A 16,252-nucleotide genomic window follows, 5' to 3' on the forward strand; every position below is an offset into this window, starting at 1 on the left:
CAATGATTTCCCTTTAGCACATTTTGTACCTTTTCAAACATATTTTCACGATTTCCCTTTGTTAACATTGTAAACTGGCTTTTTTCTTCTCCATTTTAATTTGGTGGGCATGTGGACAAGTTTGCTACAGTAAAATTGTGGAAAATGAGCTTGGACAGGGATAGTTCGCACAAGGTCAATGTTGGTGCACACTATTCGTTTTGATTGTCATTTTTGAGGAGGTTTAGTCAAATAAGTATCGGAGTATCATGTCGTGACAACCGACTTCAGGGAAAATTCAGACATCACATCGGGCATCACTCATTTTTTGTGAAATGTGGCCGTGAAGAAGCATTCATGCATTATGGCCAAATTAAAATTCTGAAATATTATTTTTCTTGATCGTTTTGGGAATCCTGCAAGTCTTGTTGAAGGGATCATTATATATTATATATAACAAGCTCCTTGCAATTGCAATGTATGTTGTGATGAGATTGATATTGCGTACAACCAATCAAATTCTTTTACTGGATAGTATTCTTCAAATGCATTGAATGTGTGGGTAAAGTTAACATAAATCAAGACGGAGACAAATAGAATAAAGGCATGCATATCTGGGTTTTGAACATCTAAAACCTAGACAATTTAAAAAAAAAAAAAATTAGAAATAAAAAAATATCTGGTACGTATCAGACCCTTAGAGAATTTTCTTCACATAGGTCACAACTACATACCAAAATAATGGCCAAGCTATGTTCAGCTTTTACATAACCTACCTATGCGTGTGTTAAGAAAACAAATTAGCACAAAACAATTTTAGTCAATAGGAGTATACTCCAAAAGGAAAATCCAAGTAAATTACTGGCATCAATCATAAATCTAAACAACGTAACATGTGTGTTTTCCTCAAATTTTTGATTAATATATATCAATTGAACATCTTATCTTCCACGAAAGGTGATATATTTCCTAAACAATGACGAAACCATGCGATTCTATATAAAGCCGGCCAAAGAAATTATTCCCAATCATTCACATCCATTTTTTCTTATCTCTACCAGAACTATGACATCAACAAACCAGACAGCCCTGAGTTTTTTGGTATTAATCTTCTTCTCTGCTACTTTGCTTTCACACACTACATCTAGGCTGCTCCCTGAAACTTCCAGCTATGAGAGCCACGAACAATGGATGGCTCGTTATGGACGCGTGTACAAGGATGCTGATGAGAAAGAACAACGTTCAAAGATTTTTCAAGAGAATGTTCGGTACATAGAGTCATCCAACAGTGTCATGAACAAAGCTTACAAACTAGCAGTCAATGAGTTTGCAGACCTTACAAACCAAGAGTTCACGAGCACAAGGAACCGATTCAAGGCACACGAATGTTCCCCATCGACCTCTGCTTTCAGGTATGAAAATGTGACAGCAGTTCCATCATCAATGGACTGGAGAAAGAAAGGAGCAGTAACACCTGTTAAAGACCAAGGCCAATGTGGTAAGCAAAAACTACTACCGGGATTTTCAAACTCGAGACGTAGTCCAAGTAGTAATTAAGTTATGTTTGTTAACAAGACCATATTTAATTAAACTCGATATCGCATCATATATGTTTGTAGGGTGTTGCTGGGCGTTTTCAGCTGTGGCAGCTATGGAAGGAATAACCCAACTGAAAACAGGTAAATTGGTGTCTCTATCCGAACAAGAGCTCGTGGACTGCGACACCAGTGGTCAGGATCAGGGATGTGAGGGCGGTCTTATGGACGACGCCTTTGATTTCATCCTAAACAATAAAGGCCTTACTACAGAGAGCAACTACCCGTACAAAGGAGTCGATGGCACCTGCAACAGCAACGAGGAATCTAACCATGCTGCAGCGATTACGGGTCATGAAGATGTTCCTGCTAATAGTGAAAGTGCACTTTTGAAAGCTGTAGCTAGTCAGCCTATTTCTGTGGCCATTGATGCTAGTGGGTCCGACTTCCAATTCTACTCTAGCGGGGTGTTTACGGGAGAATGTGGTACTGAACTAGACCATGGTGTTACTGCGGTTGGTTATGGAGCGAGTGCAGACGGAACTAAATATTGGCTGGTGAAGAACTCTTGGGGAACAGGTTGGGGTCAAGAGGGGTACATAATGATGCAAAGAGATGTTGATGCGCAAGAAGGCCTTTGTGGCATTGCCATGATGGCTTCCTACCCGACTGCATAATTGTGTAACATCAAGAGTAATTATTGTAAATTAAGTGTATATTACAGTTATGTTATTACAAGGAAACATGTAAATTACAAAATGTATCCCAAAAATTAAATATTTGTAAGAATCGATGCAGCTATATATATATATTATTCATAAGAGAAATTGTGACCGTGAATGTATTTTCGTATATGCATATTCTTCTCCGAGTATTGCAAATTAATTTCGGACAAACAATCACCCAAGCAAAACATGTTGAAACAAGTGAATTCTTTTTTGATCAAACGAAGGGTCAAATGAACAAGAAATACTTTTGACCAAATAACAAAGTTTACCATAAGTTGGTAGCAGATTCAAGTGCAAACTTCCAAATAATCCAAAATGAAGCACATCACAAATCAGGGAATGAGAATCTGCAGGCCAGATAGATGTCAGACCCGAGTCAAATCCAAGTCATGCCAATCAAAACACCAACTTTCCTTGAGAACCACTTGAAACATTTTTTTTGGGTGCTAAGCTGCATTTGGAAGTACCGATGAAGTTGCTTTGAGAGCTATGCAATTTATTGGCTAGATGGAAGAAGCTATGAAACCGCACATGTTATTTTTAAGAAAACTATTAACATTTATGTATTTATAATAAAAAGAAAAGAAATTGCGTGTATTTATGTTATGTGTATTTATAATCCTACGTTTTGGCCCATGTATGGCCGTTTTATATATAGTTTCTTTTGTACAACGTAGTTGTTAATATATTATTATTAATGAAAGAAATCATGTTGTTCTTGAGAACAAATTTTTATTGTATTGACTAGTAGATAAAGATTGTAATAAACCAATTGATCGAAAGCTAAAGAAAAACCACACTACACCAACCGTTAAATTGGAAGTCCAAAACTGAAAAGCCACAACAAACGACACTCTTAATGGAATTTAAATAAACCTTCGATGTAAGGGAGTACACCATGAAATCGTAATTGTCATTGGAAACATTAAGGTTACCGCATCAAAACAGTCTTGATAATCAAACCTTGCATAGTTTCGTAAATAAACTAAAAACTTGTTAATAGTCTGGAAAATTTTGTCTATAACTAAGGACCCCTAAATGCCACATAATACTTCATTTTTATTTATATTTTCTAAGTTTATCACAAAAGAAATAAATGCATCTGAAAATAAGAAAATGAAATACAAAAAAACCGCACAAAAGAAAATGCAACACATTTTTGGAACTCTGGCATTAGATTCAACAAAATAATTCCATGCATATTACGGTTTTGGATCACCTCTAATGGTAGCATACTCAATTCGTCTCTCCTAATTTTGATCTCTTTCCCCTTACATCCTTCTTGGCATCAACAACCGTTAACCTTTATTTTTAACCTTTTCAAGCAGCCATGATCGACACCTCCTCATCATTTTTCTTAATCTTGGGAGCCTAAACTATGATTCCCGACAAGAAATATTTTACACACATAATATTGGGTTCAATGTTTTTTTTATCATACTGACGAAACATGTCCTAAACTCCTACTACACATTATGATCGTGAGAGCATAAAAATCGACTTGATCGTCAAACATTCGATCTAAGGTATAATCTAACAGCTATATTTTATAAAATAAAATGATCCTAAACCGAATACGGCTACCATGTAGATTCTCGAGAAATCTGAGACCTTATTTCTTGAGATGTTAAGGGAAATCAACAGTTGTATAATACCTCTACTACCTCTACTGGGACCCGACTAACAATGAGTATTACACCTAAATCATGTCGGTTACACTTCTCTTAGAAAAAACTGATTTGATAGTCGTGTATTAGAATTTCCTCATATATACCGTTAAAGATTTGTGTTGCCATGAAAATGACGGCATTGCTAGTATCATTCAATTATGTTCCCACGTTCTCTATCAACGTTTTTAATACGACAACATTGGATGGATATATTTAGAAATTAATATGATTTCCATTTCGATCACTCCTAATCACTCATGGTTTTAGGCGAAGGTGAAGGTCAAAGCCCAGGAGTGTAGTACCAAACGGTGACGGCCATAACACTTTAATTATTGGTCACTCTTAGCCACCTTCGTTTGTCAAAAAACCAAGGTTTTTTTTTTGTATATATAAAGAATAACTATTGTGTTTGTTTGTTTCGTGAGGCGACTCCTAATGAAATGCTTTAGAGACTTTGGTTTTTCACATATCTCACACCCGATGGAAGTTAAAAAAAAAAAAAAAAAGTATTGGGTAATAAAGCTTATAAATGGTGCAGGACAGATATTTCCACCAATAGAACTTTAGTTCTTCACCCACAAACAAACAAGGGGGTTGAATAATCCACATTTTGAGAAAATTTTCCGATGAAAAAGTTTTTAAATTAACAAACAATAATAATATAAATTAATAACATACAATCAAAAGTTACTTTTAACATTGAAAATAATTGATGAAATAATTATCATGATTGAAATCATAAAAATGGCAAAATGAATAGTTTTTAAATATACTTTTTCAATTTTGATTTTCAATGATTTCCCTTTAGCACATTTTGTACCTTTTCAAACATATCTTCACGATTTCCCTTTGTTAACATGGTAAACTGGCTTTTTTCTTCTCCATTTTAATTTGGTGGGCATGTGGACAAGTTTGCTACAGTAATATTGTGGAAAATGAGCTTGGACAGGGATAGTTCGCACAAGGTCAATGTTGGTGCACACCATTCGCTTTGATTGTCATTTTTGAGGAGGTTTTGTCAAATAAGTATCGGAGTATCATGTCGTGACAACCGACTTCAGGGAAAATTCAGACATCACATCGGGCATCACTCATTTTTTGTGAAATGTGGCCGTGAAGAAGCATTCATGCATTATGGCCAAATTAAAATTCTGAAATATTATTTTTCTTGATCGTTTTGGGAATCCTGCAAGTCTTGTTGAAGGGATCATTATATATTATATATAACAAGCTCCTTGCAATTGCAATGTATGTTGTGATGAGATTGATATTGCGTACAACCAATCAAATTCTTTTACTGGATAGTATTCTTCAAATGCATTGAATGTGTGGGTAAAGTTAACATAAATCAAGACGGAGACAAATAGAATAAAGGCATGCATATCTGGGTTTTGAACATCTAAAACCTAGACAATTTAAAAAAAAAAAAAATTAGAAATAAAAAAATATCTGGTACGTATCAGACCCTTAGAGAATTTTCTTCACATAGGTCACAACTACATACCAAAATAATGGCCAAGCTATGTTCAGCTTTTACATAACCTACCTATGCGTGTGTTAAGAAAACAAATTAGCACAAAACAATTTTAGTCAATAGGAGTATACTCCAAAAGGAAAATCCAAGTAAATTACTGGCATCAATCATAAATCTAAACAACGTAACATGTGTGTTTTCCTCAAATTTTTGATTAATATATATCAATTGAACATCTTATCTTCCACGAAAGGTGATATATTTCCTAAACAATGACGAAACCATGCGATTCTATATAAAGCCGGCCAAAGAAATTATTCCCAATCATTCACATCCATTTTTTCTTATCTCTACCAGAACTATGACATCAACAAACCAGACAGCCCTGAGTTTTTTGGTATTAATCTTCTTCTCTGCTACTTTGCTTTCACACACTACATCTAGGCTGCTCCCTGAAACTTCCAGCTATGAGAGCCACGAACAATGGATGGCTCGTTATGGACGCGTGTACAAGGATGCTGATGAGAAAGAACAACGTTCAAAGATTTTTCAAGAGAATGTTCGGTACATAGAGTCATCCAACAGTGTCATGAACAAAGCTTACAAACTAGCAGTCAATGAGTTTGCAGACCTTACAAACCAAGAGTTCACGAGCACAAGGAACCGATTCAAGGCACACGAATGTTCCCCATCGACCTCTGCTTTCAGGTATGAAAATGTGACAGCAGTTCCATCATCAATGGACTGGAGAAAGAAAGGAGCAGTAACACCTGTTAAAGACCAAGGCCAATGTGGTAAGCAAAAACTACTACCGGGATTTTCAAACTTGAGACGTAGTCCAAGTAGTAATTAAGTTATGTTTGTTAACAAGACCATATTTAATTAAACTCGATATCGCATCATATATGTTTGTAGGGTGTTGCTGGGCGTTTTCAGCTGTGGCAGCTATGGAAGGAATAACCCAACTGAAAACAGGTAAATTGGTGTCTCTATCCGAACAAGAGCTCGTGGACTGCGACACCAGTGGTCAGGATCAGGGATGTGAGGGCGGTCTTATGGACGACGCCTTTGATTTCATCCTAAACAATAAAGGCCTTACTACAGAGAGCAACTACCCGTACAAAGGAGTCGATGGCACCTGCAACAGCAACGAGGAATCTAACCATGCTGCAGCGATTACGGGTCATGAAGATGTTCCTGCTAATAGTGAAAGTGCACTTTTGAAAGCTGTAGCTAGTCAGCCTATTTCTGTGGCCATTGATGCTAGTGGGTCCGACTTCCAATTCTACTCTAGCGGGGTGTTTACGGGAGAATGTGGTACTGAACTAGACCATGGTGTTACTGCGGTTGGTTATGGAGCGAGTGCAGACGGAACTAAATATTGGCTGGTGAAGAACTCTTGGGGAACAGGTTGGGGTCAAGAGGGGTACATAATGATGCAAAGAGATGTTGATGCGCAAGAAGGCCTTTGTGGCATTGCCATGATGGCTTCCTACCCGACTGCATAATTGTGTAACATCAAGAGTAATTATTGTAAATTAAGTGTATATTACAGTTATGTTATTACAAGGAAACATGTAAATTACAAAATGTATCCCAAAAATTAAATATTTGTAAGAATCGATGCAGCTATATATATATTATTCATAAGAGAAATTGTGACCGTGAATGTATTTTCGTATATGCATATTCTTCTCCGAGTATTGCAAATTAATTTCGGACAAACAATCACCCAAGCAAAACATGTTGAAACGAGTGAATTCTTTTTTGATCAAACGAAGGGTCAAATGAACAAGAAATACTTTTGACCAAATAACAAAGTTTACCATAAGTTGGTAGCAGATTCAAGTGCAAACTTCCAACTAATCCAAAATGAAGCACATCACCAATCAGGGAATGAGAATCTGCAGGCGAGATAGATGTCAGACCCGAGTCAAATCCAAGTCATGCCAATCAAAACACCAACCTTCCTTGAGAACCACTTGAAACATTTTTTTTGGGTGCTAAGCTGCATTTGGAAGTACCGATGAAGTTGCTTTGAGAGCTATGCAATTTATTGGCTAGATGGAAGAAGCTATGAAACCGTACATGTTATTTTTAAGAAAACTATTAACATTTATGTATTTATAATAAAAAGAAAAGAAATTGCGTGTATTTATGTTATGTGTATTTATAATCCTACGTTTTGGCCCATGTATGGCCGTTTTATATATAGTTTCTTTTGTACAACGTAGTTGTTAATATATTATTATTAATGAAAGAAATCATGTTGTTCTTGAGAACAAATTTTTATTGTATTGACTAGTAGATAAAGATTGTAATAAACCAATTGATCGAAAGCTAAAGAAAAACCACACTACACCAACCATTAAATTGGAAGTCCAAAACTGAAAAGCCACAACAAACGACACTCTTAATGGAATTTAAATAAACCTTCGATGTAAGGGAGTACACCATGAAATCGTAATTGTCATTGGAATCATTAAGGTTACCGCATCTAAACAGTCTTGATAATCAAACCTTGCATAGTTTCGTAAATAAACTAAAAACTTGTTAATAGTCTGAAAATTTTGTCTATAACTAAGGACCCCTAAATGCCACATAATACTTCATTTTTATTTATATTTTCTAAGTTTATCACAAAAGAAATAAATGCATCTGAAAATAAGAAAATGAAATACAAAAAAACCGCACAAAAGAAAATGCAACACATTTTTGGAACTCTGGCATTAGATTCAACAAAATAATTCCATGCATATTACGGTTTTGGATCACCTCTAATGGTAGCATACTCAATTCGTCTCTCCTAATTTTGATCTCTTTCCCCTTACATCCTTCTTGGCATCAACAACTGTTAACCTTTATTTTTAACCTTTTCAAGCAGCCATGATCGACACCTCCTCATCATTTTTCTCAATCTTGGGAGCCTAAACTATGATTCCCGACAAGAAATATTTTACACACATAATATTGGGTTCAATGTTTTTTTTATCATACTGACGAAACATGTTCTAAACTCCTACTACACATTATGATCGTGAGAGCATAAAAATCGACTTGATCGTCAAACATTCGATCTACGGTATAATCTAACAGCTATATTTTATAAAATAAAATGATCCTAAACCGAATACGGCTACCATGTAGATTCTCGAGAAATCTGAGACCTTATTTCTTGAGATGTTAAGGGAAATCAACAGTTGTATAATACCTCTACTACCTCTACTGGGACCCGACTAACAATGAGTATTACACCTAAATCATGTCGGTTACACTTCTCTTAGAAAAAACTGATTTGATAGTCGTGTATTAGAATTTCCTCATATATACCGTTAAAGATTTGTGTTGCCATGAAAATGACGGCATTGCTAGTATCATTCAATTATGTTCCCACGTTCTCTATCAACGTTTTTAATACGACAACATTGGATGGATATATTTAGAAATTAATATGATTTCCATTTCGATCACTCCTAATCACTTATGGTTTTAGGCGAAGGTGAAGTTCAAAGCCCAGGAGTGTAGTACCAAACGGTGACGGCCATAACACTTTAATTATTGGTCACCCTTAGCCACCTTCGTTTGTCAAAAAACCAAGTTTTTTTTTGTATATATAAAGAATAACTATTGTGTTTGTTTGTTTCGTGAGGCGACTCCTAATGAAATGCTTTAGAGACTTTGGTTTTTCACATATCTCACACCCGATGGAAGTTAAAAAAAAAAAAGTATTGGGTAATAAAGCTTATAAATGGTGGAGGACAGAGATTTCCACCAATAGAACTTTAGTTCTTCACCCACAAACAAACAAGGGGGTTGAATAATCCACATTTTGAGAAAATTTTCCGATGAAAAACTTTTTAAATTAACAAACAATAATAATATAAATTAATAACATACAATCAAAAGTTACATTTAACATTGAAAATAATTGATGAAATAATTATCATGATTGAAATCATAAAAATGGCAAAATGAATAGTTTTTAAATATACTTTTTCAATTTTGATTTTCAATGATTTCCCTTTAGCACATTTTGTACCTTTTCAAACATATTTTCACGATTTCCCTTTGTTAACATGGTAAACTGGCTTTTTTCTTCTCCATTTTAATTTGGTGGGCATGTGGACAAGTTTGCTACAGTAATATTGTGGAAAATGAGCTTGGACAGGGATAGTTCGCACAAGGTCAATGTTGGTGCACACTATTCGCTTTGATTGTCATTTTTGAGGAGGTTTTGTCAAATAAGTATCGGAGTATCATGTCGTGACAACCGACTTCAGGGAAAATTCAGACATCACATCGGGCATCACTCATTTTTTGTGAAATGTGGCCGTGAAGAAGCATTCATGCATTATGGCCAAATTAAAATTCTGAAATATTATTTTTCTTGATCGTTTTGGGAATCCTGCAAGTCTTGTTGAAGGGATCATTATATATTATATATAACAAGCTCCTTGCAATTGCAATGTATGTTGTGATGAGATTGATATTGCGTACAACCAATCAAATTCTTTTACTGGATAGTATTCTTCAAATGCATTGAATGTGTGGGTAAAGTTAACATAAATCAAGACGGAGACAAATAGAATAAAGGCATGCATATCTGGGTTTTGAACATCTAAAACCTAGACAATTTAAAAAAAAAAAAAATTAGAAATAAAAAAATATCTGGTACGTATCAGACCCTTAGAGAATTTTCTTCACATAGGTCACAACTACATACCAAAATAATGGCCAAGCTATGTTCAGCTTTTACATAACCTACCTATGCGTGTGTTAAGAAAACAAATTAGCACAAAACAATTTTAGTCAATAGGAGTATACTCCAAAAGGAAAATCCAAGTAAATTACTGGCATCAATCATAAATCTAAACAACGTAACATGTGTGTTTTCCTCAAATTTTTGATTAATATATATCAATTGAACATCTTATCTTCCACGAAAGGTGATATATTTCCTAAACAATGACGAAACCATGCGATTCTATATAAAGCCGGGCAAAGAAATTATTCCCAATCATTCACATCCATTTTTTCTTATCTCTACCAGAACTATGACATCAACAAACCAGACAGCCCTGAGTTTTTTGGTATTAATCTTCTTCTCTGCTACTTTGCTTTCACACACTACATCTAGGCTGCTCCCTGAAACTTCCAGCTATGAGAGCCACGAACAATGGATGGCTCGTTATGGACGCGTGTACAAGGATGCTGATGAGAAAGAACAACGTTCAAAGATTTTTCAAGAGAATGTTCGGTACATAGAGTCATCCAACAGTGTCATGAACAAAGCTTACAAACTAGCAGTCAATGAGTTTGCAGACCTTACAAACCAAGAGTTCACGAGCACAAGGAACCGATTCAAGGCACACGAATGTTCCCCATCGACCTCTGCTTTCAGGTATGAAAATGTGACAGCAGTTCCATCATCAATGGACTGGAGAAAGAAAGGAGCAGTAACACCTGTTAAAGACCAAGGCCAATGTGGTAAGCAAAAACTACTACCGGGATTTTCAAACTTGAGACGTAGTCCAAGTAGTAATTAAGTTATGTTTGTTAACAAGACCATATTTAATTAAACTCGATATCGCATCATATATGTTTGTAGGGTGTTGCTGGGCGTTTTCAGCTGTGGCAGCTATGGAAGGAATAACCCAACTGAAAACAGGTAAATTGGTGTCTCTATCCGAACAAGAGCTCGTGGACTGCGACACCAGTGGTCAGGATCAGGGATGTGAGGGCGGTCTTATGGACGACGCCTTTGATTTCATCCTAAACAATAAAGGCCTTACTACAGAGAGCAACTACCCGTACAAAGGAATCGATGGCACCTGCAACAGCAACGAGGAATCTAACCATGCTGCAGCGATTACGGGTCATGAAGATGTTCCTGCTAATAGTGAAAGTGCACTTTTGAAAGCTGTCGCTAGTCAGCCTATTTCTGTGGCCATTGATGCTAGTGGGTCCGACTTCCAATTCTACTCTAGCGGGGTGTTTACGGGAGAATGTGGTACTGAACTAGACCATGGTGTTACTGCGGTTGGTTATGGAGCGAGTGCAGATGGAACTAAATATTGGCTGGTGAAGAACTCTTGGGGAACAGGTTGGGGTCAAGAGGGGTACATAATGATGCAAAGAGATGTTGATGCGCAAAAAGTCCTTTGTGGCATTGCCATGATGGCTTCCTACCCGACTGCATAATTGTGTAACATCAAGAGTAATTATTGTAAATTAAGTGTATTTACAGTTATGTTATTACAAGGAAACATGTAAATGACAAAATGTATCCCAAAAATTAAATATTTGTAAGAATCCATGCAACTATATATATATATATATATATATATATATATATATATATATATATATATATATATATATATATATATATATATATATATATATATATATATATATATATATATATATATATATATATATATATATATATATATATATATTATGCATCAGAAAAGTTGTGACCTTAAATGTATTTTGGTATATGCATATACTTCTCCGAGTATAGGTAATGTCAAACAAAACAGTCACCATGAAAGCACAAAAATCGACTTGATCGTGAAACATTCGATCTACGTTTTATAAAAAGTGATCCTTAACCGAATACGACTACCATGTAGACCTTCTTTCTTGAGATGTTAAGGGAACTCAACAGCAATATAATACATCTATTAGAGACTCGACTAACAATGACTATTACACCTAAATCATGTAGGTTACACTTCTCATAGAAATAATTGATATGATGGCCGTGTATTAGAATTTCCCACGTTCTCTGAAACCCACTAAATGTTGTTATTATGACAACATCAGATGAATAAATTTAGAAATTAAAATGATTTCCGTCTGGAACCCTCATAATCAATCATGGTTTTAATCTTAAAGTCTAGAAGGTGATGGTGAAGTTCAAAACCAAGGAGTCTAGTACCAAACGGTGACCAACATAACACTTTAATTTTGTATATATAAAGAATAATTATCGTGTTTGTCTGTTTCATGAGGCGACTCCTAATGAAATGGTTTAGAGACTTTGGTTTTTCACATATCTCACACCTCGATGGGAGGGTAAAAAATAATAGGGTTATAAAGCTTATAAAAGTTGGAGGACTCATATTTCCACTAATAGAACTCTAGTTCTTCACCCACAAACAAACAAGGAGGTTGAATAAGTCTACATTTTGAGAAAAAATTTCGATGAAAAAGTTTTTAAATTAAAAAACAATAATAATAGATAATAATATCATAAAATCAAAAGTTACATTTAACATTGAAAACAATTGATTGAAATTACAAAAATGGCTAAATAAACAGTTTTTAAATATACTTTTTCAAATTTGATTTTCCATGTTTTCCCTTTAGCACATTTTGTATCTTTTCAAGCATATTTTCTTGACTTTCCTTTATTAAAAGAGTAAACTTGCTTTTTTTTCATCACCATTTCAATTTGGTGGGTATGTGGACAAGTTTGCTAAAGTAATGTAGAGGCAAATGAGCTTGGAAAGGGAGAGTTCGCATAAGATCATTGTTGGTGCACATAAGATCATTGTTGGTGGTGCATATAAGATCATTGTTGGTGCACATTATGCGTTTTGATTCTCATTTTTATGGAGGTTTTGTCAAATTATTATTGGAGTATCATGTCTTGATAACCGAATTCAGTGGAAAATACAGACATTGGGCATCACTCATTGATTGTGAAAACTGGTCATCAAGAAGCATTGATGCATTAGGGCCAAATTAAAATTCTAAAAATAAATGATATGTATCATTTGGGGATACTGCATGTCTTGTTGAAAGGATTAATACATATTATAAGAAGCTCCGTGTAATTGAAATGCATGTTGTGATGAGATTGATATTGTGTAACAACCCAAAGTTGTTCATCGCCGAAAACCCATTCTACCCGTATAACTCGTCGTATATCGATTCGTTCCGATGTCGTTTTTGGGTTAAATTAATTAAACTTATATGTTTAATTGATGCTAATGAGTGTCCAAACCTGTTAGGAACTCACGAAATTAGCCCAAACTGCTTATTCCAAAAAATTTAGAAACGTCACCGCCGAGTTACGGAAACTTAATCGGGTGCGATCAAAAGCCCCGTTTAGTGCCGGTATCGGGTAGAATTCCATTGTGTCCAAGTTTTGGGACCTATTTAAACGTGTTCAAGCTTTCATTTGAAGCTTTTGCTTCATCTCTCTACTCTCTCTCTAACCTCTCTCCTAAATCCAAGTTTAAGGGTCCAAATCATCAATTTAAGGCTTCAAATCTTTGAGGGACATCGCGAGTAATCTGGCCTCGAACCGACGTTTAATGTCCAAAATCGTCACATTTCCGAGTCCGGTGAGTTCATACCCCTACCCTTTTTCCGTGTTTTCAATGGTTTTTCAATGTTTTTAGGGGGGAATACAAGCAAAAAGTACAAGTGTATTTTGTACTTAAACTGATTTTCAACTCAATGGTTTTACTTACTAAATGTCTTGATTTCCAAAGATTTGTGATAACTGACGTTTCGAATTGCAGGTTAAACATAGATTTCTTTTAAGAGTGTTATAACTATATTCTTTTTGAATAAGAAATCATACTAATCATATTTAAGATCAATACGAATACGAATATAATCTAGTACGAATACGAATACGAATGTAACTTAGTACGAATACGAATACGAATATAATCTAGTACGAATACGAATACGAATGTAACTTAGTACGAATACGAATACGAATATAATCTAGTACGAATACGAATACGAATGTAACTTAGTACGAATACGAATACGATTATGAATACGAATGCGAATACGAATACGAATACAAATACAAATACAAATACGAATACGAATACGAATACAAATACGACTACGACTACGAATACGAATACGACTACGAATACGAATACGACTACGAATGCGAAAACGAATACGAATGCGAAATGACGCCTTTGGTTGACACTAAGACTTCGAATATACAGTTAGTGTACTCCTTGAGTGTCACCAGAGTTTCGAATCTAATACGAAAATACGCCTCTGGACCTCTACTGAGTTTCAAATATATCCGCCTTAGAATGTCGACAGAGCTTCGAATACACAACTAATATACTCTTTTGGAACTCAGCAGAACTTCGAAAATACTGTAATGTACGCTTCTGTGTGATTCCAAATATTCAAAAATACAACTAAGTTAGTAGATAATAGTCATTCGAATGTAGAATAACTAAGGGTTTAGAATACTTAACAAATACTATACATATGGGAATTACTATTACTTCGAAATCAAACCTAAGAAACCAACCACCATACATAGGAAAATATGAGATTTTCCTGGGATAACATAACAACCAGTAACGAACCTAGATACAAATAGACAACTCAATACATAGGAAAATATGGGATTTTCCTGGGATAACATAACAACCAGTAACGAACCTAGATACAAATAGACAACTCAACACATAGGAAAATATGGGATTTTCCGGGTAGTACAACAAAACATAAACGGATAAAGTAACAAACCAATAACTAAAACTATATGGAAAATATGGGATTTTCCTGGAATGTCATAACCAACTGTTTTCGAAATTGTAATAAAGGATAACCAAACTGTTTTCATAAGAAAATATGGGATTTTCTTGATCAACAACTTTTCCAAGTAAAGGAACTCGTTCTTTTCAAAACTAAACCGCTTATGAACTCACCAGCTTTATGCTGATTTTCAAACTGCTTGTATTCTCAGGTCAGCGATAGACAGGTACACCGCCACTTTTTGGAGAAGAAGGAGCGTCCCGAAGACTCGTCTTTACTTTTGTTCATATCATATATGTATAAAACACTTGTATAACTTTTCTTTCAAACAGATGTAAACAATATTATGTCATGTAATGTTTTGTGATTACTGCTTTACTATGCGCATTGGATTTGATACTCAACGTGGAGTCAACCCCGGAAATGTTTCCGCCTTTGGTTTTCGGGGTGTGACAGATTGGTATCAGAGCCCTTGTTTATAGTGAACTGGTATACCAAAGCTTACATGGTATAAGACTATAAACATTCAAGGGCCTAAGTGCTCTGAACTAAAAGTATACTCTACGAATATAAGTATTTTCTAAAGTATACAAGTATACCGACTGTCGAGATCCGTAACTACAAATAGAACAAAATATAAGTAAATAGGTGTTGTACACTGCGGTTAAACCTGGGCAGTTATGTAGTCGTGTCTAGGATCAATATAGCCTGGCCAACTATATTCATTCGAGACACGACCAACATGTGCTTGGGAGTGACTGTGGTACGCAACATACCTAAAACTTACCTAATATCCCAAACAACGAGTCGTCGCTGCAGCGAACCATGAAATACTATGGGAGTATTTCTCGAGCCGATCCTTTGTAGAAATCCTCATATACGTGTTGTTCCTTGATCATTCCTCTAGCGATAAAAATTATCTGCCTTGATAACTCTTTCCTGCCTTATCGCTTAATATAATGTTATATCTGTCTTGATGAGATATCCCCCGATCTGTATCACTGGATACAATTCAGAGGACTTATAATCCTCTCTTTCCTGATCTTTTTAGATCAAGATGCCTCCAAGAAAGAGACCCAGCTCAAAGAACACCAACAACCCTCCGCCGCCACTACCCCTGCTGTTGTTTCTGTTGTCAATTCCACATCTCAAGTACCTGTTACCGGATATGTCGGTACCCTCCCGTGGTGTGACCGATGTAACTACCACCATCGCATCCCTGGCCCTTGTCGTGCAAAGTTCTATAGAAGTTGTGGCCAGGAAGGTCACCTCGCACGAACCTGCAAAACCCCAACCCCGTCAACTAGTCAAGCTTCCGGAGCAGGT

The 16,252-nt window shown here is 35.6% G+C and overlaps 3 protein-coding genes across 3 annotated transcripts; all 3 read left to right on the forward strand.

Annotated features, from left to right (window-relative positions):
- The first annotated feature begins 1,044 nt into the window (after positions 1-1,044).
- LOC128127922 (senescence-specific cysteine protease SAG39-like) lies at positions 1,045-2,191 on the forward strand. The gene is made up of 2 exons (XM_052766673.1): positions 1,045-1,477; positions 1,599-2,191. Exons 1-2 carry the CDS (start codon positions 1,045-1,047, stop codon positions 2,189-2,191), a joined length of 1,026 nt encoding a protein of 341 aa, XP_052622633.1.
- A 3,556-nt stretch (positions 2,192-5,747) lies between these two features.
- LOC128127952 (senescence-specific cysteine protease SAG39-like) lies at positions 5,748-6,894 on the forward strand. The gene is made up of 2 exons (XM_052766702.1): positions 5,748-6,180; positions 6,302-6,894. The coding sequence occupies exons 1-2, from the start codon at positions 5,748-5,750 to the stop codon at positions 6,892-6,894; spliced, it is 1,026 nt and encodes a 341-aa protein (XP_052622662.1).
- A 3,672-nt stretch (positions 6,895-10,566) lies between these two features.
- On the forward strand, positions 10,567-11,587 carry LOC128127899 (senescence-specific cysteine protease SAG39-like). Its single transcript, XM_052766630.1, has 2 exons — positions 10,567-10,873; positions 10,995-11,587. The coding sequence occupies exons 1-2, from the start codon at positions 10,567-10,569 to the stop codon at positions 11,585-11,587; spliced, it is 900 nt and encodes a 299-aa protein (XP_052622590.1).
- The last annotated feature ends 4,665 nt before the right edge of the window (positions 11,588-16,252 follow it).

The sequence above is a fragment of the Lactuca sativa genome, chromosome 8 (genome assembly GCF_002870075.4).
Source record: "Lactuca sativa cultivar Salinas chromosome 8, Lsat_Salinas_v11, whole genome shotgun sequence".
Taxonomy (NCBI): domain Eukaryota; kingdom Viridiplantae; phylum Streptophyta; class Magnoliopsida; order Asterales; family Asteraceae; genus Lactuca; species Lactuca sativa.

What these genes read in the sequence shown, in the direction of transcription:
- LOC128127922 (XM_052766673.1), top strand. Translation starts at nt 1,045, where the DNA reads ATGACATCAACAAACCAGACAGCCCTGAGTTTTTTGGTATTAATCTTC. An exon ending in TAAAGACCAAGGCCAATGTG is followed by an intron (nt 1,478 to 1,598) that starts GTAAGCAAAAAC and finishes ATATGTTTGTAG; the next exon opens with GGTGTTGCTGGGCGTTTTCA.
- LOC128127952 (XM_052766702.1), top strand. Translation starts at nt 5,748, where the DNA reads ATGACATCAACAAACCAGACAGCCCTGAGTTTTTTGGTATTAATCTTC. An exon ending in TAAAGACCAAGGCCAATGTG is followed by an intron (nt 6,181 to 6,301) that starts GTAAGCAAAAAC and finishes ATATGTTTGTAG; the next exon opens with GGTGTTGCTGGGCGTTTTCA.
- LOC128127899 (XM_052766630.1), top strand. Translation starts at nt 10,567, where the DNA reads ATGGCTCGTTATGGACGCGTGTACAAGGATGCTGATGAGAAAGAACAA. An exon ending in TAAAGACCAAGGCCAATGTG is followed by an intron (nt 10,874 to 10,994) that starts GTAAGCAAAAAC and finishes ATATGTTTGTAG; the next exon opens with GGTGTTGCTGGGCGTTTTCA.